This window comes from Odontomachus brunneus, unplaced genomic scaffold, assembly GCF_010583005.1.
Source record: "Odontomachus brunneus isolate Ranch 3 - 2012 unplaced genomic scaffold, Obru_v1 Obru_scaffold_142, whole genome shotgun sequence".
NCBI lineage: Eukaryota > Metazoa > Arthropoda > Insecta > Hymenoptera > Formicidae > Odontomachus > Odontomachus brunneus.
The window spans coordinates 200665-226218 of record NW_022639592.1 but is presented as its reverse complement, the minus strand read 5'-3'; the positions used below and the strand labels follow the sequence as shown (position 1 = coordinate 226218).

The following is a 25554-nucleotide window of genomic DNA, read 5'->3' as shown; positions in this document are numbered from 1 at the left end:
CTCTCTCTCTCTCTCTCTCTCTCTCTTTCTCTTTCTCAATAAATATGGCTCCAGGCGACTTATTCACTCTTTCAGTGCTCAGTGCTCAATATTGGTTCCAGGGATTAAACATAAAAACCCCAACACTATTACCAATTATTCACTCTTTCATTATACTAAATGAAATTACGATTTCGAGTTACGATTTTCGAGTTACGATCATTTGCGAGTTATGATCTCGGCGTTTTCGAGTGAGAGTTTGCGATTACTCTCGAGCCACGAGCTGCGACTTGGCCGTACAAATTATATGGAATGTAACGAAAATTTTTGTCGAAATTGGAATTTCGAATGTAATCTATGTTGGAAAAATTTTATATGCGCCGGAAAATATATTTCAAACGGTGCAAAATATGTTCAGCAAAATCCATAGAATAAAGAATCACAGAGATCGCATTCAATTAATTGCACTTTTGCACTTTCTCTCCTCTTTCTTCTTCTTCTACCACAGCCTAATATATATACATACTTTTATATATATATATATATATATATATATATATATATATATATATATACATGTATGTTTACCTCATCTTAAACTTGCAAGAAAGTATATTTACGCTATTTATATTGACCTCCTTTCTGTATAAAGTTCATTCGATATTTCCGCTTTTCACTCTTTATATCGCTCTATCTCTTTCTCCCCTCTTCTAAGTATATGTATGTGTATCTTTTTCACTTTAAGTGTAGATAGTGCAAAAACAAACCTATAGGTGATGCAGTCGCGTTGCCTATGAAAGAGTTCGCGTCAATATATACAGATGTTCGTTTAGTTCTACAAATTGTTCAACAGTGAGTACAGTGTAAGACTTTATTTGCTAATGAGCCTTATTTTCCAAAATGATATCTGTTCGATATATATTTCTAACATATATCTTCCCCTTTTGCAGGTATAATTGTTGAGGCTGCAAGATGACTTCGTTCGGTCGTGGTCGTGGATGGTATCTTCAGAACAGAGAGCAGGATCTTCGTAGACCAGGAAGTATATCTTGTACCAATGATGTTGTCAAAGACATATTAGAAAAATTAAGCAGCTATGAACAAGTTACGCCACAGTTGATTCAAGAGATCACAGATCTGATAACTAGTCCAACCAACAAGGAAAGCCTCAGGTATTATATAGGTTTGTCTTATGACAATTGTTTTATTGCTTTTTAATGTAACATTTCATATGTTAGAGAGACATGTAATATGCTTTTGAAACAATCCATACTCAACAACTCCTTTACTACAAAGCTAGCGATGATATTTAGTGACAACAAAGTCGCTTTCATAAAAGATTCAAATAATGAAATTATACGAAATCATTTATTACGTTTTCTGCAAGATAATTATATGTGTAAGTATCATGAGAGGTTTTCTTGACTGTTTTCTTTAGTATTGATATCGTGCTATATATATGTCATCTTTTTAGCTAGAGAAAAAAATCGAATGGAGGATAAAAAGATATTTGCGAATATAGTTTTACTTCATGCAGAAGTTTATTATAACATGAGGCTGAATAATGGTAATAGATTGAAAATATTAGCTAGACCTTTAGTTCGTTATTTAGAAGATCTAATACAAAATAGTGTTGAAGATAATATTGACTTTATCATGATACAGGTAAGCTATTCTACATGTATAAGTACAAAAAATGGTGTGTATAAAGATGTAAAGATATTTCTCTTTTAGCTACTCAGATCTGGTCAAGATCTTTGGGCAGCAGGTCCAAAACAATTGGAGGAATTTTTGATGATAATTAGGCAAGCATTATTAAAAGAGAACAGTGATAATTCTCGAAATCGTGCAGTGTTATTGTTATTAATCGATTTAGCCTATAACAACTATGAAATTAAAGATACACATCTAAAAGAATTTTATACTTCAAACATTAAATCGCTCATTTTCGACTATCCATTTTATAAGGAGGAATTCAAAGTAGGCCCAGAGACAGAGACAAAGATTGGAAATGGTAATAATAACTAACGAAGTATTAAGAGATGTTGCTATGTTATAAGAATAAAAGTTTTAGATAACAATCCACCAGGGAACTTGCAACAAGTCGATAACGTGCCTTCACATCAAATTTCAAAAGAAGAGGCCAATGAAGTATGTAACAAACAAAGTCACTCGAAAGGTCTTCATATTCCAAGGGCGATACGTGGAACAGGTGGATTAGATACTAAAAGAGAGGATGATGTTAACACAAAGTTGAGCTCTATGAAGATCACGTCAAGGCAAAAGAATGCTGATTTCTGGGATCATGACGATAGATTTCACAAAGATTACGAATAGTGTGGAAGGTAAAGATTTATTTCAGTTTGAGTAAAATCCATATATATCTGTATGTAAAGATCATCTTTTTCGAGCGTTTATAAAACTCTTTATATGATATTCTTATTACATTGCAGAAGTAATAACTAGTGTAATGAAACATATGAATTTTATTAACTGGTATTAATGAATAAGTATAAGTAACCAAAAAAGAAATCTATGAAAGATCATTGATAAATATGTGAAAGTGATTAAATATGAAACAGCAAAAAGACATAACGGATCTGTTCTTTTAACTGTACTTATTCCTAAATTCGCTTCTCTCTCTCTTTTTTTGTATTCTCGATTCTTTATTACGTATACTACTTTTGAATACAGGAAGCGTACAGTTAATAAAAGATATGTAGACATACTCTGAGTGTAACATAATTGTTATTTTTTTCAACACTGCTGTTTTGATATTTGATCGAAATTTTCAAATGCGATTTTCATATTTTATAAAAACCATATCGCTGCTAAAATATTCATTCACGAGACGTAAGAGAGAGTAAGTTTTACTGTCAAATTATATTTATAAATGTCACATTCTAGCAAAACAAAATTTTAAAATCTACTACAGCTATATCACCTACTACAATTAATTTGAGTTTTCTTTTTGTTTTTAATATGTGCTAAGTTGGATCAACCTTTCTCCAGGATTTTAATAATTAAAAGAAGTTTGCAATTTACTCTTTCTACTCAAAGCATTAGTATAGAACTTAACGAAATTAAAAATTACATTCAAGGTATGATGTTTATATGAATTTATATATATTTTTTTTTCATTTTGATGTATCAACAGAATTATTTAGAAAAGATATGACTTTGATGTATCAATAGAATTATTTAGAAAAGATATGACTGTAATGTGCGATTATGTCGATTTTTTTATTAATAATATAATGTATTAATTCTGTTATATTTTTATTGCGATATAACATCGCAATTTATGTATACAGATCAACATAAGATGTCTTATGCTGTACAATATTATGCATAATATACAAGTAAATAAATTTCAGTACAATTCATTATCCATCGTTCAAGTTTCCCGCCTGAACTCACCTGTATTACCGCTGTTGTCACGTCATCTTCCCGTCTGAAGTTAGGTAATTTTACATCGAACCGCGCATCATGATTCAGAGTTGCCCTGACGACTCCTAGCCGTAAATGCGTACCGTATGTAACAGGTAGAACGCAAGGTAAATAACATGATCATATGATACAAAAGTTTACCAATAAAAATATAGGTTTGAATAAAAATGAGAAGAAACAGAATTTTGACAATGAGAATATTTGGCCGACAGAAAGGACGAACCGGATGTTCGATTCGCGCCGAGCCAGGATTCCTTCCCTCCTCCATTTCTCTTCGAGATTCGATTTCGGCAACATGTCCGCGAATTAATTGACGCCAAAGTATACGCGAATTTAAACTTTCATTGTGAATCGCGCGTTTCGTGTCATATTACGAATCGTGCGCGAGCACCGGTACCGCGAGTTGTACTTTCGTCGTAATCTGTGAGTATACTTCGATTCACTTGCGTTTGTCCGTAAATCGTCTGCGAATTCACGAGTGTTTTGTACGCAATTTCTGACGACGCTGTCGACATGACCCGCGACTTAATCGTGCAATAGCGTTTTACTGATTTTTAAATGCGATTAAATATTGAATATCGCTGAATCTCTGCTCACTAGTTGTATTGCTACAACGACATTAATTAGTCATCGCGATTGTAAACGTTATTCTTGGTAGGTCCTAAACAGAGAACATCTTGCGCCACATGCCATCGTTGTTCTTTTAGGTCGCTTACGTGTGTACAAACATTGCCGCATAATCTTGTTTAACACGATTTACTGAGGACACAACGCGTCAAATAAAATACGACTGGCAAACAAAGGTGCGTTTCGTTCAGAGCAGCTAGAGGAAGATCGCTGTTTCGTGAACATATGCGAGAATTCACGTGAGAGAAAAGAAGTTAGATAAGAGAGATAAGAGAGCAAAATGAAATAATTTATAAATTTGTGAACTGTTCGTACATGTCGCATTCTTAATTATACTCGATAATGTATATTGCTGTACTCGATATTGGTGTAAAATTGATACTGGGTTAATGTGATGATACAATGATTTCAGCAGTGTGTCACATTGTCTAGCTCGAGCATACAACATTGTTGTTTCTTTTATCAATGAAACCTGATCTGACATGTCTTACACTGAACTGGAACATGGTTACCAGGTAAGCAAGATTACAACAGTGCGATACATACAAAAAAAGTCATGATGTGTCAAGGTTCTTACAAAATTTTTCTTACAGGGTCTCAAGAATGCAAGCAGACCAATGTTCTACATAGGAGATATAAATACAGTACAACCACCCATAGTAGGTGCTGTTATACCTTCCATCTATCGTTCGTCTAAAAGGGTGAGTCTGTATTTTATTGTCAAATTTGATTGCAAGCAGAATTCATGCATGTCCAGGGGAATAATACAATGCAAACTTTGGAAATGTATCCTCTATTTTTAATTAAAGCATATACTACATGTAATATTTTATAGATGTAAAACAAATATTTTCAGCTCAGTTATATTCATAATTGTTACAATTGATTTGTATCTGATAATCTATCACAAATAGCATTAGATAAATATAGAGTTTGGAATTTACACACTTTTATGTTTTGTGTTTACAAAAGTGCCACTTTGTATTCATCTGCAAGATACTGAAATTGATAATTTGGAGGTTAGAAATGTAGTAGAAATATATGTTATGTATGTGTGGTTTACATGGTATGTAGATATATTTTCTGTATTTAAAAATATAAATGATCAACCAATGTTTATTTACAGTATTCTCGCGTTTCTAAAACGACAGTAGTAGTTATGATTCATAAAAAGTTGTTAAATAACTACTTAAAGAATTCTTGCTAAAACATTACTTAAATATTAATGCTTAAGTGACTCAAAGCATATATCCTTATATAAAAAGTTTTAAAAAAATCAAGTCAATCGTAGGCATTATTTGCAGTATATATATTTTAGGTTAATAAGCGTTTCTATCTATGGAATGTGTGAATGTAATCGCTGTAAACATAAATCTTGAGTCTTCATGATGTTTGGGCAGACAGGAATTTACCTAATTGAAATTATAAGGCAAAGTATTCGAGCACGAATGGTATATATGCATATGACATACAAATTAATATTAAATTTTACAGTGAGCATGTAGAGTGTAGAGATTGTCCACTGTGTGTGTTTAGAGATTAAATGAAGATAAAAATAATGCTAGTTATACTGATAGTAACTAATATCAACAGAATTATATCTAATTACTTAGGCTGGTAACAATGTGACAACTTTGTAAAGTTTGTTCTATTACGTAGAATATATTTATTATATATTATTCCATAACAGTGCATGAAAATCAAATCTTGGTTAAACATTTCATCTTATTGGATATTAAATTTTATATTCTATTAGAACACTAGTATCACATAGTCTCATATTATTTTGAGGTTTTTAAGCATGCTATCCAATATCTGAGTTTTACTATGATAGTTACAATAATAACCTTGAATGCCACTAAAGAGTAGGATTGATATTTTGTCTTTTTTTTATCTCCTTATCACTATTGTAGAGTCTTTAAGTAATATCAACTAAATTTAGTGCTTGTTATCAGGCAAATATACTGTCAGTACAATAGATATTTAAATTTTAGTATGGATACATGAGAATAATATCTAATCTCAAGGTAGAAGTATATGTTTGTGATGATATGTGTACTATGTAATACTGTAATGTATTTCTAATTAACTCTGTACATTATCTTATGTAATCGTATCATAGGCGATATATGTTCAGTAATATGTATGAAACATATATTTAATTGGTCACAGAACTAACAATTGATTAAAATGTAATAGAAAGAATATTTCAAGAATTCTCATGAGGCTACACATATATAATGAAAGTTTTAAGTTATAAATTTTAATGTGTTAGTTGTGGAAACTACATCTATGGAAAATATTACAAGTTAAAAAAAATAATAAAGAAAAAATATTACTAAATTTTTCGTGATAGCTTATCAGATACTTAATCACAAAAACATCCTACAAATTTTTAACTAGAAATAGGGTATTTCTTTCATTTACTTACCATACAGTTATTACAAGTTAATAAAATGATTAAATAGGTTTTATTACATTTTATTTCTTCAGCTTGTAATCTTTATTTTCTTATAACAATTTTTCGGTTCTTTTATTACAGTGGTTAGGAAAATTTCATTTTCCTTGGCTTGTTCGTTTAACTTGTCAGCTGCATGACTGATATCATACTTCTCATATATTTTCGGATTGTAGTGAAAAATAATAAAAGTATACAGGAAAAGAGAATGTGGAAATGAGAATGTGTAGATGAGAATTTATGCTGAATCACAAATTCAAAGAGAGACTGAGTGAAGTCTCATTTTCAAACTCATATGTTTTCACGCTTTGTTGCTTGATACGTATTACCTTTCTATGTAGGCGATAACGTATGCGATCAACGTATAACTTACTTATCGAAAGCTCAAGCTAAAGAGTATAATGAGTAATCATACAAGGGTTTGCAATGAAAATTGCCCTGAAAGAAATGCCGACGACAAGCCCAGATTTCTGTCCTGCCTTAAGGCATACTGGGTGAGCACTACTTAGCTTGGAGATTTTATGATCTTCTCTCATCGCTGCTTATTACATATCGGAGTGTAGAAACTGCATATTCATTTATAATATAAGAATATAAAGCTGTAAACTTCTCTGTACTTTTTAAAAATTGGGTTATCATTAATTTCTCAGAAGAAAAGGCGTGCGTGGTAGTGAATTTAATTTCAAAATCTATGTTTATCTTATAATTATTTGTTACTTGTTATATATATATGTATAAAAAAAATATTAAGTGTCATCATGTATGATGTATGATCTTGCACACGCACAACAATGTACATCTTCTGGAGCAATTGTTGTTTATCACCTATTTTATCTTCTAGCCTGAACTGTCAGAAGGGTGCAGCAACGATGATGCTTATATGGGCGGCAGCGACGTGGAAGGGGAGGGAAAACAAGTCTTGGTTGGGGTATGCGCGATGGCGAAGAAATCGCAGAGTAAACCGATGAAAGAAATTTTAACAAGGCTCGAGGAATTTGAATATATCAAAATTGTTGTGTTTCCGGAAGATGTGATACTAAAGGTAGTACATTCCTTTTACGCTCTTGTGCTCTAACGCTTTCAAATTTTTATTTTATATATATTTTTTTCATTGTTTTCGCTTGGTTACAGGAACCCGTGGAAGATTGGCCTGTAGTTGACTGCTTGATAAGTTTCCACAGTAAAGGCTTCCCACTCGATAAGGCTATAAACTATGCGAATTTACGTAATCCATTTATCATTAATAATCTTCCGATGCAATATGATATCCAGGTAGAGAGATCGTTGATATTACAGATGTTACTATCTTTTTTCCTCATAAATCATATGTAAACAAGAATGATTATTCATACAGGATCGCAGGAGAGTTTATGCCATACTGGAGAGCGAAGGTATCGAGATTCCACGGTACGCCGTTCTCGACAGGGACTCACCAGATCCGAAACGTAAGTAAAATTCATTTGTTGCGTTGTAAAAAGCACCGTAAAAACACTCAGTTCACCACAATTTAATGTTCAATAGAATAACAACGGTGCACCTAGATAAGTTCAGAAAGCTCTTTTGTTGCATATTTAATCTTGACATATGCAGAATGCAGAATCTTTTTCAGATCATGAATTGGTGGAGTCGGAGGATCATGTGGAAGTGAATGGTATTACTTTTAACAAACCTTTTGTGGAAAAACCGGTGTCTGCTGAAGATCATAATATTTATATTTATTATCCCACCTCTGCGGGTGGAGGCAGTCAGAGATTATTTAGAAAGGTACATATAATAATCTTACATTCTAACAAATAAGATATAAAATGCTTTATACATGCAGGTTTAGAAATATAAATGTCCATGTATATTATTTTCTTACACAAAAAACCCAAACTTGCATACACTTATCGTATTTTTTCATTATACAGATAGGTAGTCGTAGTAGTGTATATTCTCCGGAGTCTCGTGTTCGTAAGACTGGTTCGTATATCTATGAAGATTTTATGCCTACCGATGGTACTGACGTTAAAGTTTATACCGTGGGACCTGACTATGCACATGCCGAGGCGAGAAAGAGTCCAGCTCTCGATGGCAAAGTCGAGAGAGACTCGGAGGGCAAAGAGATTCGTTATCCGGTGATATTGAGTAACGTCGAAAAACTTATTAGCAGAAAAGTATGTTTGGCCTTCAAGCAAACGGTGTGTGGTTTCGACTTGCTGAGGTAAAAATCGTTTAATGATATAATCTGTATTAACATGAATAATTATATATATAGGGAGAGGTCTACTTTCTTTTATAATAAGTTTATTTTAAACGGTAACACGCGTACACATGCTTCGTGTATTGCAAGAAATTTCTTATATGCAAAAAAGAAATTTCAAGTATTTAATCTATATATAATACGACGATGCGATGTGGCACGGTAATATATACGTTGAAGCATTCGTGATTGTGTCCGATGTGGTTATCGATGTTACTCTAGAGCGCATATCGTGTTACATATAACTGTACATGTAACCTTGATTCTTCCTGCGTCAACGTGAATCGACTAGTCAGGAAACGGGTTTGACACTAGTGTCTATCCGTGAATATATCGCGATTCGCGTGAGTGATTCGAGATTTATTATGTGATTGGTATAGCACGAATATTGTTTTATTTGTAGAGCGAATGGACAGTCGTTCGTATGCGATGTAAATGGATTTAGTTTTGTAAAGAATTCGAATAAGTATTACGATGACTGTGCCAAGATTCTGGGAAATATGATACTGAGGGAATTGGCTCCAACATTGCATATTCCATGGAGCGTGCCCTTTCAGTTGGATGATCCTCCCATCGTGCCAACTACATTTGGTAAAATGTTAGTACAATTGCAAGTTAGAATTCGCACAAGCGAAAATATCGCTATTTCGTATACATGATTTTTATTCGTTGTTCAAATTTAATATTAATTTAGGATGGAATTGCGCTGCGTTGTGGCGGTTATCAGACATGGCGACAGAACTCCAAAGCAAAAGATGAAAGTAGAAGTACGCCATCCGAAGTGAGTACAGAATATCCGGAAAATAGCGGTATTTTTATTGCACAAATTAAATATAAATATTACATCTCATAGATTCTTTGAGATATTTGCAAAGTACGATGGCTATAAACATGGTCATGTGAAGTTGAAGCGACCCAAGCAGTTACAGGAAATTCTCGATACGGCGCGTAGTCTACTGGCGGAAATACAGCACCGTGCAGCGGGACCCGAGCTGGAGGAAAAGCAAGGGAAACTGGAACAACTCAAGAGTGTGTTGGAAATGTGCGTGTCAAGGAGCAATTATAACGTGAATACAATTGCATAATTGTTATTAATCAACTATAAACTCACAATAAAATTATTAAATGTTTATCGTAGGTACGGACATTTCTCCGGTATAAATCGTAAGGTCCAAATGAAGTATCAACCTCGGGGACGACCTCGGGGAAGTTCTTCCGACGACGGTAACGATCTCAGTATGGCGTGTTCACTTTTTCACTATTTTACATGGCTGTCTAATAGCAGAAAGTCATGTAATATATTTCAACGTGTGTGTATCAGGACACGCGCCTCTCCACTCTTTTTTTTCTTCCAGATCGACTGGGCGAACCATCTCTCGTTTTGATATTGAAGTGGGGCGGTGAATTGACGCCGGCTGGACGTATTCAGGCGGAAGAGTTAGGACGCATATTCCGTTGCATGTACCCCGGTGGTCAAGGTAGACACCTTAGTGGTTCGTATCTTATGTTCATATGCTTGCCATGCTCGCTTTTAAGTTTCTTACACAACATTGAAGATCACTTCTACAGTAATTTATCCTCTGTTAGTGGAACTTTGTCTGGACTCGTCCGTAATACGTCTGGATTACCTAATTTGATCACTGTCTAGAAGCCTCTGCGGCTTTCAATTAACGTTATTGTTACTTGTATCAAGATTACCTTGCGAGATGCTGAGGAAACGTGCAAATTTTGGACGGCTTTAAGATCAACACATTGCGAGATCGAATTGCAATCTAATGCAATTGATTTGAATGTCTCATACTGTATCTTGTTAGAGACTCGAGAATTCTTGAAACGAGAGTAACTAATATTGAGTTGATCTATATGCGCGAATAAAACTGCCAGTGTAGCAAACCACTTTGGCACTAACGACTATATTGGCAATCATATCGTAATTAGTAGTTGGTAGTAAAATGCAGTAATTATGTACAGGAGTCGTATGTACAGGATAATTTATCGGTAATCTCAAATGTTATTTCAGAGGAAGAATCAGAGATGTTACCAAACCACGGTAACCTTTTATTTACGATCCACGCTTACTTCTTATAGTTCTCATAGTAGATTGTATTGCTGTTCTTAGAAATAGCGATGTTATAAAGACAACGGCGCAAACAGTAAGAGTACACTGAACACTTTGTAATTTCTCTTTATTTTTGAATGCTTCGTGCTGCCGCTCGATTCGGCGAGAAGTCGAGTTGTCGCAGCGTAAATGAGTGGCATGGTTTTTTATAGCACTGTATACGTACTACACACGCATATATATACATACACACGTGCGCACATCTCTCTCATCCATCTCTTGCTACATGCTTCTTTCTGCGTTTCGATGAATGTTTTTGTTAACTTAATTTTTATGGCACTACAAACACTACAGAAACACATTAAATGTTATTTTATCGTTTTCATACGAAAGACGTCGTGCACGTGCTGTACAATACAATACAGCAGATTGACGTGGAGAGGTAATCTTTTCGTTAAAACCGTAATCCCAGGAGCTACAAGGTAAATTCTAAATCATTCAAAGACATGAAAAGCTTCTTACGGTAATCCCTTACGTTTGCGGTAAGACGTTAATAACGTCGTTTAATGCAAGTAATAATGCATTTTTTATGACAATATATATCCCTAATGATCCTGATACGAGAACGTAGGTCATTCTGATAGCAGTTTTCCGAGTAACTTTTCGATTGTTTCATGTCGTTGTGTTCTATTACCGTTATCGTGTTTCTCGATGTACTTTTTCATCGTGTTGATACCACTTTCCTTGTATAAATATAGGTGAATATGCAGGTGCGCAAGGACTAGGCTTGTTACGCTTGCATTCCACATTTCGCCATGATTTGAAGATATACGCCAGTGACGAGGGACGTGTCCAGATGACCGCAGCGGCATTCGCAAAAGGATTACTCGCGTTGGAAGGAGAATTGACGCCCATCCTCGTGCAAATGGTGAAGAGCGCGAACACCAATGGTCTGCTGGACAACGACTGCGACAGTAGCAAATATCAAAACATGTAAGATCGTCGTTATTATTATTGTTAAGACGTTACATTAGATTAGAATTATCATTCAATACATTCAATATTTATTTTGATTGCAGGGTAAAGACCCGTTTGCATGAGCTACTGCAACAGAACAGAGAGTTCACTCGCGAAGATCGCGAGCAGATCAATCCAGGAAACGCGTTGAGCATTAACGCCGCTTTGGACTTCGTCAAGAATCCAGTCCGATGTTGTCAGCATGTCCACGCTTTGATTCAGAAGCTCCTGGACATCGTACGTATCAAGAAGGAAGATCTGAAGACGAAGGACGCGATACTCTATCATGGTGAAACTTGGGAGCTAATGGGACGTCGTTGGGGAAAAATAGAGAAGGATTTTTACACGAAGCAGAAGCGTTTCGACATATCTAAAATTCCCGACATTTACGACTGCATAAAGTACGATCTGCAGCACAATAATCATACATTACAGTTTGAGCACGCGGAGGAATTGTATACATATGCCAAATCTTTAGCGGACATAGTGATCCCTCAGGTACAATGCTTTTCTTTTTTATCCGTAATAATTCTTTAGCTTTCCTAGTTTCTTTTACATAAATTACATCATATTAATACACAGGAATACGGTTTGACGGTGCAAGAGAAACTGACCATTGGTCAAGGAATATGTACACCTTTGTTGAAAAAGATACGAGCCGACCTACAACGAAATATTGAAGAATCCGGAGAAGAGACAGTTAACAGGCTTAATCCAAGGTATAACAATTACCTATTTATAAAGAATGCAAATTCTCGCTTTTGTTTGTGATATATACAATTAATAATTTATAGATATTCCCACGGTGTTTCGAGTCCTGGACGTCATGTTCGTACGAGGTTGTATTTTACGAGCGAGAGTCATGTACATTCCTTACTTACCGTATTGCGTTACGGTGGTTTACTCGATGTAAGCGATTGTGTCTCACGTTGTGTTGAAGAGAAAAGACTATCTTGCGTTTCGTTTCGCTGATTTATAACGAATCAATTACAGGTGGTAAAAGATGAACAGTGGCGACGCGCGATGGAATACGTTAGTATGGTCTCAGAATTGAACTACATGTCGCAGATTGTCGTGATGTTATACGAAGATCCCACCAAGGACCCGAGCAGCGAAGAGCGTTTTCACGTCGAGTTACACTTCAGTCCTGGCGTCAACTGCTGCGTACAGAAGAACCTGCCGCCTGGACCTGGATTCAGGCCACATTCGCGCAATGAAAGCAGTCATAATATGGTAAGTGCAGATTCTACGTTAACCGGTAGATGCGCGTCGAAAGTAATACGGACAAATATATTTCATATTGGTTATTTTTTTTTAAGGGGGAGAGCGGTGGTTCCGGTCAGGATACTACGTCGCAGTGTAGTACTCGAATAGAGGAGGAAGACGCAGAATTAGGGATTATGGAGGATGACCTAGTGAATCCTGTGGTGCAAACCGTGAGTTACATTTTAGTCATTTTACGAAGCAGCATACGCGTGATTGCATTAGTGTAATTGAACTTTCGGTAACAAATGTATTAAAGTTATAAATAGTTTTGATCTCAATATTTTCTCAATGTAGTAAGTAAACAATACTTTCAGGACACGCCTCCGTCGCTAATGGAAACCGACGCTGTGGATTCTATGCTAGACAGCCCGACAACCAGTCGCGGGATCGATATGATGGATCTAGACCCGAACATGATGGACGAGCCGTACGATAGCGGCTTTCTACAGAGCTCGGCTCCGATTCCCATCAGGTTTGTTTAATTCGCTCACACCTGATTCTTTTGAAATGTTATTATTTGTGAAAACAATGCATTATCTAATTAATTATGTTTGCTAATAACGGTCCATCCGAACGCTGGTTCTTAGTGGTTTTATGTATTTCTTCCAGTTTTACGTGTGTCTAAGGATCTATTCTAATATTTCTTTTAAGAATAGTGTGTTCCCTTATTATTAATGTAGTAAAATAATAGAGAATAAGGGTTTGATTCTCTTGCGATTCGCGTAGTGCCAGAACAGTGGCCGGACATGAAGCAGCTAGACTTGGTAGTCAGTTGGCGGCGAGTCAACGTCAACGGCGAAGCAGAGAAGTGGGAACTATCGTCGAGCCGCGCGCGCGAAGCTACGACCATCAGCGGCAAGAGAAATCGGAGAAAGGTAAGTGCACCTCGACGCCTCGCAGGTTTTCCACGTCGGTGAACGGATTTGCGATAAGTTATGTAAGTGTGAAGGATGCGTCGCTAATAAACCGGCGATATCGGCCTAAAGAGATTTTTCTCGATATTAACAAAGCAGTCTACTCCACTTACATGTACATGTTACATTTACATACAGGTCAGTACGACGGGTTGCCTCATCGGCAGGCGCGCGTATCGTGTCATAGTAGACCTTGGCGAAATTGTCACGCGCGCAATTAAACGCAGTAAACTTCATAGGAAAGAAAGCATGCCTGCAGACGAGGCAACCCGTCATACTGACCTGTATGTAAGTGCAACATCCTGTACATACATGTACACACGTGTACGTACACGTTCAGATACAAATGTATACGTGTGCATAGACTTGTACGCGTACGGTATCCTTAACACGTTGATAGTTTGTGCATGGTATATATTGTGTAACTATTAATTATTACATATCTCGGATTTTCCTTATACATATATACGTGTCACCGTGATCGCACCAATACAGCTGTCGATATTTCTAGTATAGCTACATATGAATGCCGTATGTTATCTTCCGAATTATTATGTAGCAGCTTCATATCGTCGAACTATATTCTGTCACGATAAATTCTATTCTCGACATATGAGCATATCGATTGACGTGCTGAAAGATTACATTGAGGTTGAAATTTGTATATCTTGATGTATTCGATTTCTCGAAACATTCCGTTCCAGATTGTCGGAATAGAACAGGTTTTGAACAATTTACAACGAGACATCGGTATTATTCCTAATCAGTTATTTACGGAATATATTGATGCACATACTCTTGGATATACATCAAGACGAAAGCACACTTTACAAAACTTACAAATGGCCTCTCACTACTTGAATGACTTTAAATTTTACTGAATGAGCCAGAGTAGAAATTGGATTATCGTATAAATATTCGTAACATTTTTTACGGAATACTGTGCATGACAATGAACGGTACTTTGGTATGCGCAATTAAGAGCAGCAGAGAGATATCTTTCCTTTTTATTCGAACATGATACACTATCTCACGCGCGAGCGCAGATGCAATTATATTTAATGCACATATATATTAACGTTAAAGGCATCAGGGCAATTAGGTAGCGCTTTTATTGGCTAATTATTGGCAATTGAAAATTGATGGTGGAACATCGCCACAATGCTCTTTTCTGTGTTCTGCTGTCTCTTTTTGTAGCTGCGGACAAGCTGCAGTATCAGAGCTTGGACGCGGTCAACAAGGAAGGTATGTTTTATTGGTTACCGATTTCTGCAGATGACTCTTCGAGATAATGCACATGAATTTTTCAATATGATTTTTTCATAGCCCTTTTTTCCTTTTATTTGCTGTAATCCAAGTGGATTATTGTGTATCCTCTTCTTGTTATCAGAGTACGATTTTGTTCTTTTTGTTTCAATACCTCAAGAGTTTCTTATGCACACGTTGCAATGAAATAATTATCAATTAGCCATTGGTACGTCTTTCTCTCTCTCAGTGCACTCAGCGTTTATTCATTGATATATTTTGGAGAATTCTCCGTTTGATTTTGTAATTACAGTTTAATCAGAAATACGCTGTAGTGATTTTGTATTTTTGTTTTTGTACGTTACCATTCCGTCACACATACGTAGATCAACTATTTTCTTTGACTGCCACGTAAAGCAGTATCTCGATTTTCGTTGCAATTAGAGTGCATAATCGTTGAATCTGTATCGGTACCCGGAATGCGCTTTATATGCACATAGTTGGTATTACGAAATGCTGATTAAAGTAACCGCCGACTGCCACACTCCTGTCACACGTATCTCGTAGCAAGTACTCTCTGATCCCTCCCTCGGTGGAATTACTTTCTTCCTACATTTTGTCCTGAGTTCTTTTACTCACGATACGTTAGTTAGTTAGTTCGTGACGATTGTGTACCTTGTATCGATTTTTACTTTAATCAGTCCTGCAAAAAGCAAAGAAAAGCAAAGGAAAAATGTATTGCACGTGCTGCATTAGTGGAAAGAGAAATCGGCGTCTCTCGAGCGTGTGTAGTAGAAAATAAAGGAAGAAACAACCGGATCAAGTACAGAACACAGTCTGGTTAAGTCGATCCGGTGAGATGAACACTATCCGGAAAAGTCTAATGTGAATCTTGTTTCATATAGTCTAGACGAGAGATCGTGTTACTTTGCCAAAAAGCCGAAGTAGGTGACGATGGTTCAGTTGAAATAACTCTTTGCTCAGCGATAGTTGTGCGCGTGGAAGCCAACTAATCTGTATACGCGACGGCTGTCTGACTCACACAACGTCACTGTAGTGTGACCCATTCAGTCGTCCTCCAACATATCCTCGATATCCTACATGAGAAATCATCAAAGCTCCACGTGATTCACGCGACTCGTCCTCACGGTCGATTCTTGCCGAACATTCGACGCGCAGGAGACGCGCGTCATTCGTGCGTGATTTCTCACACTTGCGAACCGCATTGTCAAACTTTTCGCCCGGTGAACGTAATTTCCACCGTTCTCACGAATCTCTGTCTAATTTATTTGACTTTTTTTATTTTATTTTTTTCGAGTTCATTATCGTTATCATACACGTTTGTGTTTCTTCGCACTCGACTCTCATCAGTCACGACAAGCTTCTTTCAAGAGCCTCTCATTGCGATATCTTCTCTTACCAGGTAGAGACAGCTTAGACTTGTAGACGTGAGCCACGTAGCATTCCCATATGTTTCACTCATACACGTAACTCGTATTCATAAGGACGATCAGAAAGGGACGATCCGAGAATGAGACCGACAACGCACCAACGTATCCTCTCATGTCATTGTCGTGACGATCGTGTATAACTAATGCCGTTAGAGCTTCGGCAATCTAATGAGTGTCTGCGTAACGAGGCTGATCTATATGTCAAAGTCGTGTCGTGTGGTTTGGTTGGCTTACTGGTTGCATGGCTATCGTGTGCCACGGTTGTTGTGTGGTGTGCGCGTACCCAACGAGTCCGACGTATATATACTCGCTACTATGCGTGAACGATCGAAGGTATACTCTTTCACTCCTTAGTTTACTTCATTTCTTCCTCGGCGAATCTTTACGCGAGCACCAAGTATGATGTAGCATTTCTACTTGCTGTTCAGTTTCCTTCTCTTAACCACGCCAGTGTACATCAACTATCAGTGACGTAACGTCAATATTATAATTACCTACTCAACAATATAAATACGACATAACGTGTGTAACAGTTATATATATTGTTGAGTGGGAAATTATAATATTGATAATGTTACTGTTAGTTGCTGTTCACTGGGGACACATGAGATAAAACTATTATTGCTTATTAAGAGTCTACCAAGACTTTTAAAAATAAAGTCTTCCAGTCTCTCGTCAAGTTTTGGCGACTTATGCTACATATGTACGAAGGCAACATATCAGAATTGTTCATTTTAATCAGTATCTCGTCAACGATGAGAGAAGAGTCTCCCGAAGTCGTGCGAAGCAAGGGAAAGAAATGTCACAAATCCAAAGATTCGTCCTGTTCTTCAGCTTCGTTGATAAATGGGTTCTTTAATCGGCTCTTTTCTCTTTTGTTTTCTCCCTTCCTTTCTTTCTCTCTTTCTTTCTCTCTCTCTCTTTCTCTTTCTCTCTCTACACCATTATCCCGAATGCTGTACTGCACAACCCCTGTTGTTAATTGGCTCGTTTCGAAATTAACGCGACGCGTCTCGCACCCTCACGCCTCGCATCACATCGCACCGCATCGTACTTCCCCTTATCAGCCGTGGAACCGGAAGGACCTCGTGACGATCGGCGAATGCCACGTGGACCATCCACGTGTTCGAGGAAACCGGCGACCCTGGCTCAGTCGCACAGCTCGCCGGAACTGCCGGTTTCGTCGGACGCAGGTTCCGCGAACTCTTCCTCTTCGGACCCGCCACTACCCACGATCACGCTTCACAGCACGCCGACCTTGGTCTCGGCCAAGGTCGATGACAGACAGCTACTTGCCATTCCCCGCTCGTTGCTCGTCCCGTCGATCGCGATCGGCGGTATCCTGCTGCAGGAGCAGCAGCAACAGCAGCAACCTGCTGTCGAGTTTTACCGGTCGTCGTATTGCAGCAGGAAGTACGAAAGGTCGCGCTCCGAAGCGGTTCTGCTCTCGTCCGTCGAGATCTGCGGTGAGTGCGAGAGGTCTTCTCGACGAGAACGAGAGAGAAGACCGTTTCGAGGAACAGAGACACACCGGGTTTTCGGGGCGCTTTACGGCGAGCAAGATTGCTCTCAATGTCAACGTCAATGAGGATTCTATCGATAATAACGGGTGCTTGCCATTTATGTAACTGGTGTTAACATCTATGTTAATTAATTAATTTGTGTCAACATAACCCAGATGGCATATTTCATCATATTTTCTGCTGAATTACTAGCACAAGTACGCAGAGATGTCATTTGATGTTATGAACATTACATTGCGGCAATATTGCAGCAATATTCTAATACTATGAAAATTGCTGCTTATTTTGATTAAAATTATGATATATTAAAGGAGTACTTTTTAAAATAAACGTATTTTTTTTTAACATTTTGAACGTACTATTGCAATCAGCATCACAAAATATACATTAAATGTTTGCATTCTGTGTTGAGTACTTCTGTCTATCTGGGAAGTCATATAGTTGGAAAACACCTAGTCACACTCAATTTTCTGCAAAAGCAGTCACTTCGAGAGTCAATTTATATTACTAAATGAAAAGCACCTAATGAATGTTACATTGTTCGTTGACGAAGAGCATTCATAATAGAATTCTGAAATTGGCATTAGTAATATTTCAAACGTAACGTAAGATCTGTCTGAGACGTCACAATCCGATCCTACCGGAGTTATACCAGAGTGTCATTCTCTGTGATAGAGAAAGTTGTGTAATGAATGCGGTGAGTCGATCGAGACCGACGTTCGGTGTCCTCTTGTTAATTATTAGTAGAGAATTATGATAGCTTTGAGAGATACTACTTATCGCAAGGCGAAATTATTGCGGCAAATTAGCAGCCTGCATCCACAAAATTTAGTATAGCATACAAACACACACACACGATTCACTCAATTAGTCTCTTCGAATGGGTGCGACCGTCAATTTTGCACATCTAATAATTCCTTTTCCGACACGAACCATTCTCATAAGCATCAATTGGGGTTCAATGACTTAACTAATTCTCCGTCTCTTTTTTGAGATCTGAAAAGGGAAATCAGTTAATGATTAGCATCGATTGATGTTTATGGGAATGCTTCTGTGGCTCATTATGTGATCGATTCGCTTTGCTCGTTACTGGTGCCAACACTTTCCTTTTTACCAGCATTGATGTTTCTCTTCTTTCCTCTTTTGGTACGCGAGCACGAACACAAGCACGAGCACGAGCACGAGTCTGGCGTGACGAAATGTAAAGCTTCAGACGTAGTCCACTTCTGCGGCTTTCAAAGACACAACACGTACAACAACCACCATCATTATAACACGTTCATAACATTCGTTCATGACATTCATCCACTATCAGCCATTATCCGTATCATCCGTATTATTGCTAACCCTCGCGAGTTTAATCATTCAACATCATCCAGTCTGTTTATCTAATCATTCAATACCATCCAGTCTGTTTATCAATATTGATCCCTCCAGATTACCCGTTGTCCAACCTCATTCCTTATCTCCTCCCCAGACACGCGACCTCTGTTCATTCAACCTGATCCTACCTGCACAGCAAGGCGCCACCGTCACAGTATCTCCGGACAGATGAGTTATTTCAAGCTGTTGGGCTACAATGTCAGCAAGAAACTCACTGGCTCGGCGAACAGCCTCTTCAGCACGGCCGTGATAAGCGGCTCCTCGAGCGCGCCGAATCTTAAGGACATGGTGCCGCCGCATGCGTCTGCGGTTGCTGGTAAGTACTTCTAGAGATTGACTCTAACATCTGCCTCGGTTGATTATGTCCAATTAACAAGTCAATCGTTGAACTCACTGAACCATTTTCCTGAAGCAGTTTCCATTCAAAAGTCTAATAAACGATATTCAAAATTAACTTGAAAATTAGAATAAATCACTCAGATACAAATAATAATAAAGAACAAGAACCTGTGCGATCAAGGATTGAGCGAAATAAACTGGATAAAAATGAGCAATTGGAAGAGAGGAGGGCATGAAATAACTTACTTTTATTTTTGCTCTTTTTTTTCTCGTCTCATTATTTTGTTATTAAAGCGATAGAAGGTTTTGGCGGAGTACCACCTATCAGACCACTGGAAACCCTTCACAACGCGTTGTCGCTACGTCAGCTGGATTCCTTCCTGGACATGATGACCAGCGTGCCGTTGTTCCGCACTCCGGCCTCATCACCGCCTAAGCACCCGTCGCCGGCCAGTTCGACGCACGAATCGCTCAATCCGATTCTCTGCCATCCCGGGATCAGTCGCGAGTATCACTCTTCCGACACGGAAGCCGTCAGGTATCGTAAGAAATTACATAAGACAAACACGCACCCGTGAGTATTGACTTTTTCGCTTTCAATGTTCCTTTTGCTGACTTAATTGAACTTCCTCTTGAGCGTTACACCAGCCGCAGAGAATTTCCCGGTATCTGTGAGATCGCTTCCGGGCTTGCTTTATTCCATATGAAACACCAACGTTTCCCTGTCCTCAGATATATCACACCGACTCCGATACAGTACAAATCTCTGGGCGAAGTAGAGGCGTGTGACAGAGGGAATCTACCATCACCTACTAGTCCAAATAGTGAATATCTATTCTACGTAAATTGCGACGAGTGTAACAGACTTTATTAAATAATCCTTATCACGCAGGTACAGGATGGAGTAGCGAGCCGCAATCCTTCTTGTCTTCCGAGCCGTCGTCACCGGCACCGACCTCGACCGGCGAGTGCAGTATGTCCATAAGTTTAATAAGTAACGATGGGTGAGCTCCAACATATTTTTTACATACTTTTGTTTTTACCTTTTCATATTTTATTTATTTTTAAGGCTCTGCTATCTCGCCGCAGAAAACCTGAATTGACGGTGGCACCTAGTGTCGAGAACACGAAATAGCCGTGTCAGCGTAGCTGATTGGCTAACACTAGGCCAAGCTCACGTTAGACCTCGCTTGACACCTCGGAAAAATAGTTGCGTTTTATCGCATTATTTAGCAGTTGCTCCGTAAACTGTGCATATTATCGTGATCCTCATAGCCATAAAATGTGCAGCAAACTCTGTGATACTGGTGATACATTGTGAAAATCGAGAAATTAAATGTGTTCATACATGCTGATATCTCAGTTGTCAAACCACCGTGACAGCCGAAAAATGTATCATTATTTCAGGAGTTATTTTACGATACTACGTGATATATCAGCCAGATATCTGAGTTTACTATACTTTTTACAGATTTTAGGATTAGGAAAATATTTGGTTTTTTAGAGAAAAGTAAAAAATAAAGCAATAAAACGCAATTAAACGCAATTATTTAATTAATATAAACGCAATTATTTTTCGGTATGTCATTTCTCACTTCTGACGTCATCAAACCAATATGACCGCCCTAGAAATAGCGGAGCCTTAACACTTTATGCGTTTCCTTTCTTTCTGTGACGATATAATTATATGTTGTAACAAGTATAAACTTTATGTGTTCTATAATTATGCTGTTGTTGGCGTTATCTGTGTCTTAATTGCCTTATTTGTCTTAGTGTACTTATTATCACACGCCTTGTATTTAACATATAACACCACTAGAAACTATGTCTCTTCGTTCGTAGCGCTCAGCTTTTCAGCAACGCGCCGAAGTTCTCGACGACTCCTTGTCTGGACGTTGATTTTAACGAATTCTGCATGAGACTCGACCAAGAGAATCGAGAAAGTCGCGGCAGCGTCTCATATACGGATTATTACAGCAACGAGGACGGTCAGATACGCAAAATAACGCAGATACCGCAAGCAATGCAGCAAGTGGCCGCAGCAGCGGCAGCAGCAGCCGGTAACAGCTTGCAGTCGAAGACTACTGTGTGCGACGATGATCTTCCCGCTGACAATGTTGACGAGGACGAAGATCATACGTTGACTTTGAGACAAAATGAGGAGCAAAAGAAACAAGATGTTAAATTGATATTCGAGCAACGGGACAACGTCAATCACGCGAAAGTAAGCGGTGGCTGTAAAAAAATCGGACGGTAAGCAAGAGAAAATTCTGTTTGTACTGGTTGAAGAATGGTCTAAATTTTCAATTCTTTAAGTTTTTTGAACGAAAATAATTAACACGATTAAGCTATGCATGGAGTTCACTCTGCATAATTGATATAAAATAAAGTATCCCGTGACCTCATGTTTGTTTTAAATCGTAGGTTTCGTGTGGAGAGTACGGATATAACTCAGGGTGATGTCAGAATCAAAGAGACCGACAATACTATTGCCGCGGTGCCTGAAAAGGGGAAACCGTCCACGCCTCAAAAGTCCGACTCGCCGAAATCCACCGCTGCGGACAAAATGATGCGGAAGGATTCGAAGAAGAGCAGCAGCAGCCAACACTCGTCACAGAAGCGCAGAAACTTTTCTCGTTCGCAGAGTGTCACAGCACCAAAGCCTGTCGGAACGAAACCTGCCGAACCCAGCTGCAGCTACAAGTGCATGAGTTCGAAGCAGGGTTCGTTATCGACTATGTCGGCCGCAGATCTGGAGAACTGGAAGTTGAGCGTGCTAAATCCAACGACGTCGTCGTCGGAATGCGCGACTCAGCAGGACGAACCGATACTCACTGTAGCAGGTAGTTTCGCAGACAACTCGAACGTAACCGTAGGTTTTGACGTTAAGGAGGAGAAGAAGGAAGAGTAGAGAGATGATATCTCGCGAATTGATTCCTCCAATTTCCATTGCATAAAATTCTCGATCTATTTTCATCGACTTGGCAGCGTTACAATGTTAAAGAAGAACCGAGATAGAACACATCGCGAAGACAGATAACGCTCTGTAGATTTTAGAGAAGATAATTCATTCTTCCTGTCGATTGTATCATTATGAGACAAGTATTAAGCAGAAAGTATTAGTAGGATGCGATATAGTCACTTTGACGTTTCATAGTAGTCTAAGTTGAAGTTGATCAAAACATACACGACCAAGACCATTCGTTTAGCGAAACTTGAAACAGCGGTACTTAAACCGTATCTGCTCCTTTTCTAGATTATCTAACAAGATACTGATTTAAGTGAGAGTACGATATAACACACAGTTTAACATCTTTCAAGGAATAGCGATTAATCCCTGTAAGTTATTTCACGAAAAAATATATATTTTTTATTAACATGTATGTAGTAATCACGTTAGGTGATCTTTTACAAAAAGAAAGAAAGATATGGCAGATATTAAGTTATGGATTTATGATTTTTGAAATTTATATAATAGGGAAATTATATATTAGGGAAATTTATATATTTCTGACGACAACACATTGCATAAAATTACCACTTTGTGTAGATATATCTTATTCTATATAAAAGAAATTGAAAATAGGGAATTTTTGATCAACAAACGCAAATCAATAGTGTAATTGCGACTATTTATAATTTTAATCAGGATCTAAAAATTGCACCCTAATATTCCCGACTAAAATCGTGTTTTCTGTCTGAAATATCGTAATTATGTGCATATCTGTCTTCTAGAGAGATACAGATGTAAAAAGGCTTGTATCAATGTAGATAAATGTTATGTGATAAATATGTTTTTCAGTTGAAGGTGAGGATTAGTACATAAGTAAGCGTGGAAAGAGATATACAATTACGAATGCTGAGAAAAATTATTCTTAGAAAAAATTGTAAAAATGTAAACTTCTCTATGCTATATTATGTTCTTGTGTATTGTAGGCTGTTGTAAGCTGACAGTTAGTTCCTTATAGTTACCAAAGGTGCGAAATTTAATACATGTACGTGTCGTTTAAAGTATATCGCAGAACAACGAAGATATCCCATTAGAAATTCTATGTTCTCAGATTCGAAAAATACACGCATTTCGAGGATATTTAGTCTTTGTATAGCGATTACTGGGATCAGGAGGACTTTATCCGAGCCAAAGAATACCTCGTGCGTTTGACGTTGCGTATAGAAACAATCTCTGTATTGTTACACATGCAGCCGATCAAATCGTGAGTGGGAAGGAGGTATAACATGTTTCATAGAAATGTTACCTGTGAACAAGTAATAGTATCTATAAAATAGCTAACAATGTGCTACATATGTATACACATAACGTGTATATCATACGTGAGGAAGAGAGTTTTAATAAAATGATAGATATAGAATGTAAAAAAGGCTTAATGATTTTCTTCCTCATAATATTTAAATAATATATTTTGTGACGCGACTCGCGAAATTATTTCGCGAGCGACGGCAGGCGGTCGCCTGTCCACCGCGTCATCAAATTGCCGTCGGCTCCGGAACGCGCCACGAAAACGTAATCGGTAGTTTGGCACCAGGTGCGGAAAAGGCCGCACCACCTCGATAGCCGCGAGAGGCGATGATTATCACGAAAATCGCGCGTCCCGGGACCGTCGGGACCGGTAGCTCACACGATTTTGAGTCGGAGACGGAATGGGTTAGGGGAGGTTGCAAGCGATCCTACTCGTCTTTGATAACAGTGCGTTTATTTGTGGGACTCTCGCACGTCCCGGTAAAGAGCGCGATAGTATGAAAAGAATCGGTAACCGCGAGATGGTACGCGGATCGCGACAAAACAAAAAAAGGAAGACCCGAGGACCAGTTCCTCTGGGAGCCTTATAACATGCGCGGCCGCTCCGCGGACGATACACGGTACGAGACACGAAGTCCGATAAGTGGACGAAATCTGGAGCAGATGAGTGGTCTTACAGTTTTCCGGAGACGGCCCTCGGCTCGGCGGCAACGACGACGTTGACAGTCCGCGTCTTCCTGCTTCCGCTCTTTCTCTCGCGCTGGCTCTCTTTCCTGCTCTCGCTCTCTCTCTCGTTCGCTCTTGCCCTCGCCCGGGCTCTCTCTCCTCGCCCACTTCGCACACTCTCTCTCTCTCTCTCTGTCTCACTATCTCACTCTCGGTACCGGTCGAAACGCCAAGGCAATTGTCTGGTCGCGGCGACGGTCGCGGTAAGGCTGATTAGCTGTGATTCCGGGAGGATCGCGTATTCTCGTCCCTTCTCTCCTCGTCCAACGATATTCGGCAGGCGGGAATCGGCAATTATTGGTGTTACGGTCTCGAGACGGTTATGTCTCGAGACGTTGTTGACTTCGCGGCTCATCTCGCTGTCTGTCTCGGCGCTCCCGTTTTTTTCTCCTAGGCTCTCGTGACGGCTGCTTCGCTAGAAGTAAACATCGCTGACAGAATCCTGCTTCCTTGAAATACTATTTCTTACTTCGACATATTCTCAGCGGTACGAGATTCACGAATATTGAGCGCGCGATAATCCGGCCTACGGCAATATCTAATAATGAGAGAGCGATTCACCTGATCTTGCGTGGTGTGGAGTTGCCGGCCGCTGCTTTTTCTTCCCTCGACGTTCT

General features: G+C 38.5%; 2 protein-coding genes across 36 annotated transcripts; both read left to right on the top strand.

Annotated features, from left to right (window-relative positions):
* The first annotated feature begins 579 nt into the window (after positions 1-579).
* On the top strand, positions 580-3365 carry LOC116850338. Of its 6 annotated transcripts, none has more exons than XM_032828522.1 (7): positions 583-831; positions 930-1151; positions 1218-1378; positions 1454-1644; positions 1714-1993; positions 2048-2324; positions 2972-3365. In XM_032828522.1, the coding sequence occupies exons 2-6, from the start codon at positions 952-954 to the stop codon at positions 2314-2316; spliced, it is 1101 nt and encodes a 366-aa protein (XP_032684413.1). In that variant the 5' UTR covers positions 583-831; positions 930-951; the 3' UTR covers positions 2317-2324; positions 2972-3365. The 6 variants fall into 6 exon arrangements, with proteins under 6 accessions (XP_032684415.1, XP_032684414.1, XP_032684413.1 ...); XM_032828521.1 differs by lacking the exon at positions 2972-3365 and adding an exon at positions 2433-2847 and having other exon boundaries at positions 584-831; XM_032828524.1 differs by lacking the exon at positions 2972-3365 and having other exon boundaries at positions 580-831; positions 2069-2847.
* Positions 3366-3429: 64 nt separating this feature from the next.
* Positions 3430-24332, top strand: LOC116850335 (inositol hexakisphosphate and diphosphoinositol-pentakisphosphate kinase 2). Of its 30 annotated transcripts, none has more exons than XM_032828491.1 (31): positions 3430-3536; positions 4137-4232; positions 4472-4571; positions 4650-4757; positions 7356-7556; positions 7646-7786; positions 7869-7959; positions 8112-8278; positions 8425-8717; positions 9160-9354; positions 9451-9537; positions 9610-9798; positions 9895-9992; positions 10112-10249; positions 10777-10806; positions 11574-11808; positions 11895-12330; positions 12415-12551; positions 12627-12741; positions 12826-13065; positions 13152-13268; positions 13413-13570; positions 13825-13973; positions 15210-15257; positions 17776-18174; positions 19751-19930; positions 20248-20491; positions 20686-20777; positions 20846-20957; positions 21796-22206; positions 22378-24332. In XM_032828491.1, the coding sequence occupies exons 3-31, from the start codon at positions 4539-4541 to the stop codon at positions 22862-22864; spliced, it is 5331 nt and encodes a 1776-aa protein (XP_032684382.1). In that variant the 5' UTR covers positions 3430-3536; positions 4137-4232; positions 4472-4538; the 3' UTR covers positions 22865-24332. The 30 variants fall into 30 exon arrangements, with proteins under 30 accessions (XP_032684382.1, XP_032684381.1, XP_032684379.1 ...); XM_032828490.1 differs by having other exon boundaries at positions 4469-4571; XM_032828488.1 differs by lacking the exon at positions 3430-3536 and adding an exon at positions 3683-3852 and having other exon boundaries at positions 4088-4232; positions 4469-4571.
* The last annotated feature ends 1222 nt before the right edge of the window (positions 24333-25554 follow it).

Excerpts from the sequence above, each read along its gene's own strand:
- LOC116850335 (XM_032828491.1), top strand. The coding sequence starts at position 4,539 with ATGTCTTACACTGAACTGGAACATGGTTACCAG. Across the intron at positions 7,557-7,645 it reads CGGAAGATGTGATACTAAAG|GAACCCGTGGAAGATTGGCC; the intron begins GTAGTACATTCC and ends GCTTGGTTACAG. Across the intron at positions 18,175-19,750 it reads CTCGTCCGTCGAGATCTGCG|CAAGGCGCCACCGTCACAGT; the intron begins GTGAGTGCGAGA and ends CTACCTGCACAG.
- LOC116850338 (XM_032828522.1), top strand. The coding sequence starts at position 952 with ATGACTTCGTTCGGTCGTGGTCGTGGATGGTATCTTCAGAACAGAGAG. Across the intron at positions 1,379-1,453 it reads TCTGCAAGATAATTATATGT|CTAGAGAAAAAAATCGAATG; the intron begins GTAAGTATCATG and ends TCATCTTTTTAG. Across the intron at positions 1,645-1,713 it reads TTGACTTTATCATGATACAG|CTACTCAGATCTGGTCAAGA; the intron begins GTAAGCTATTCT and ends TTTCTCTTTTAG.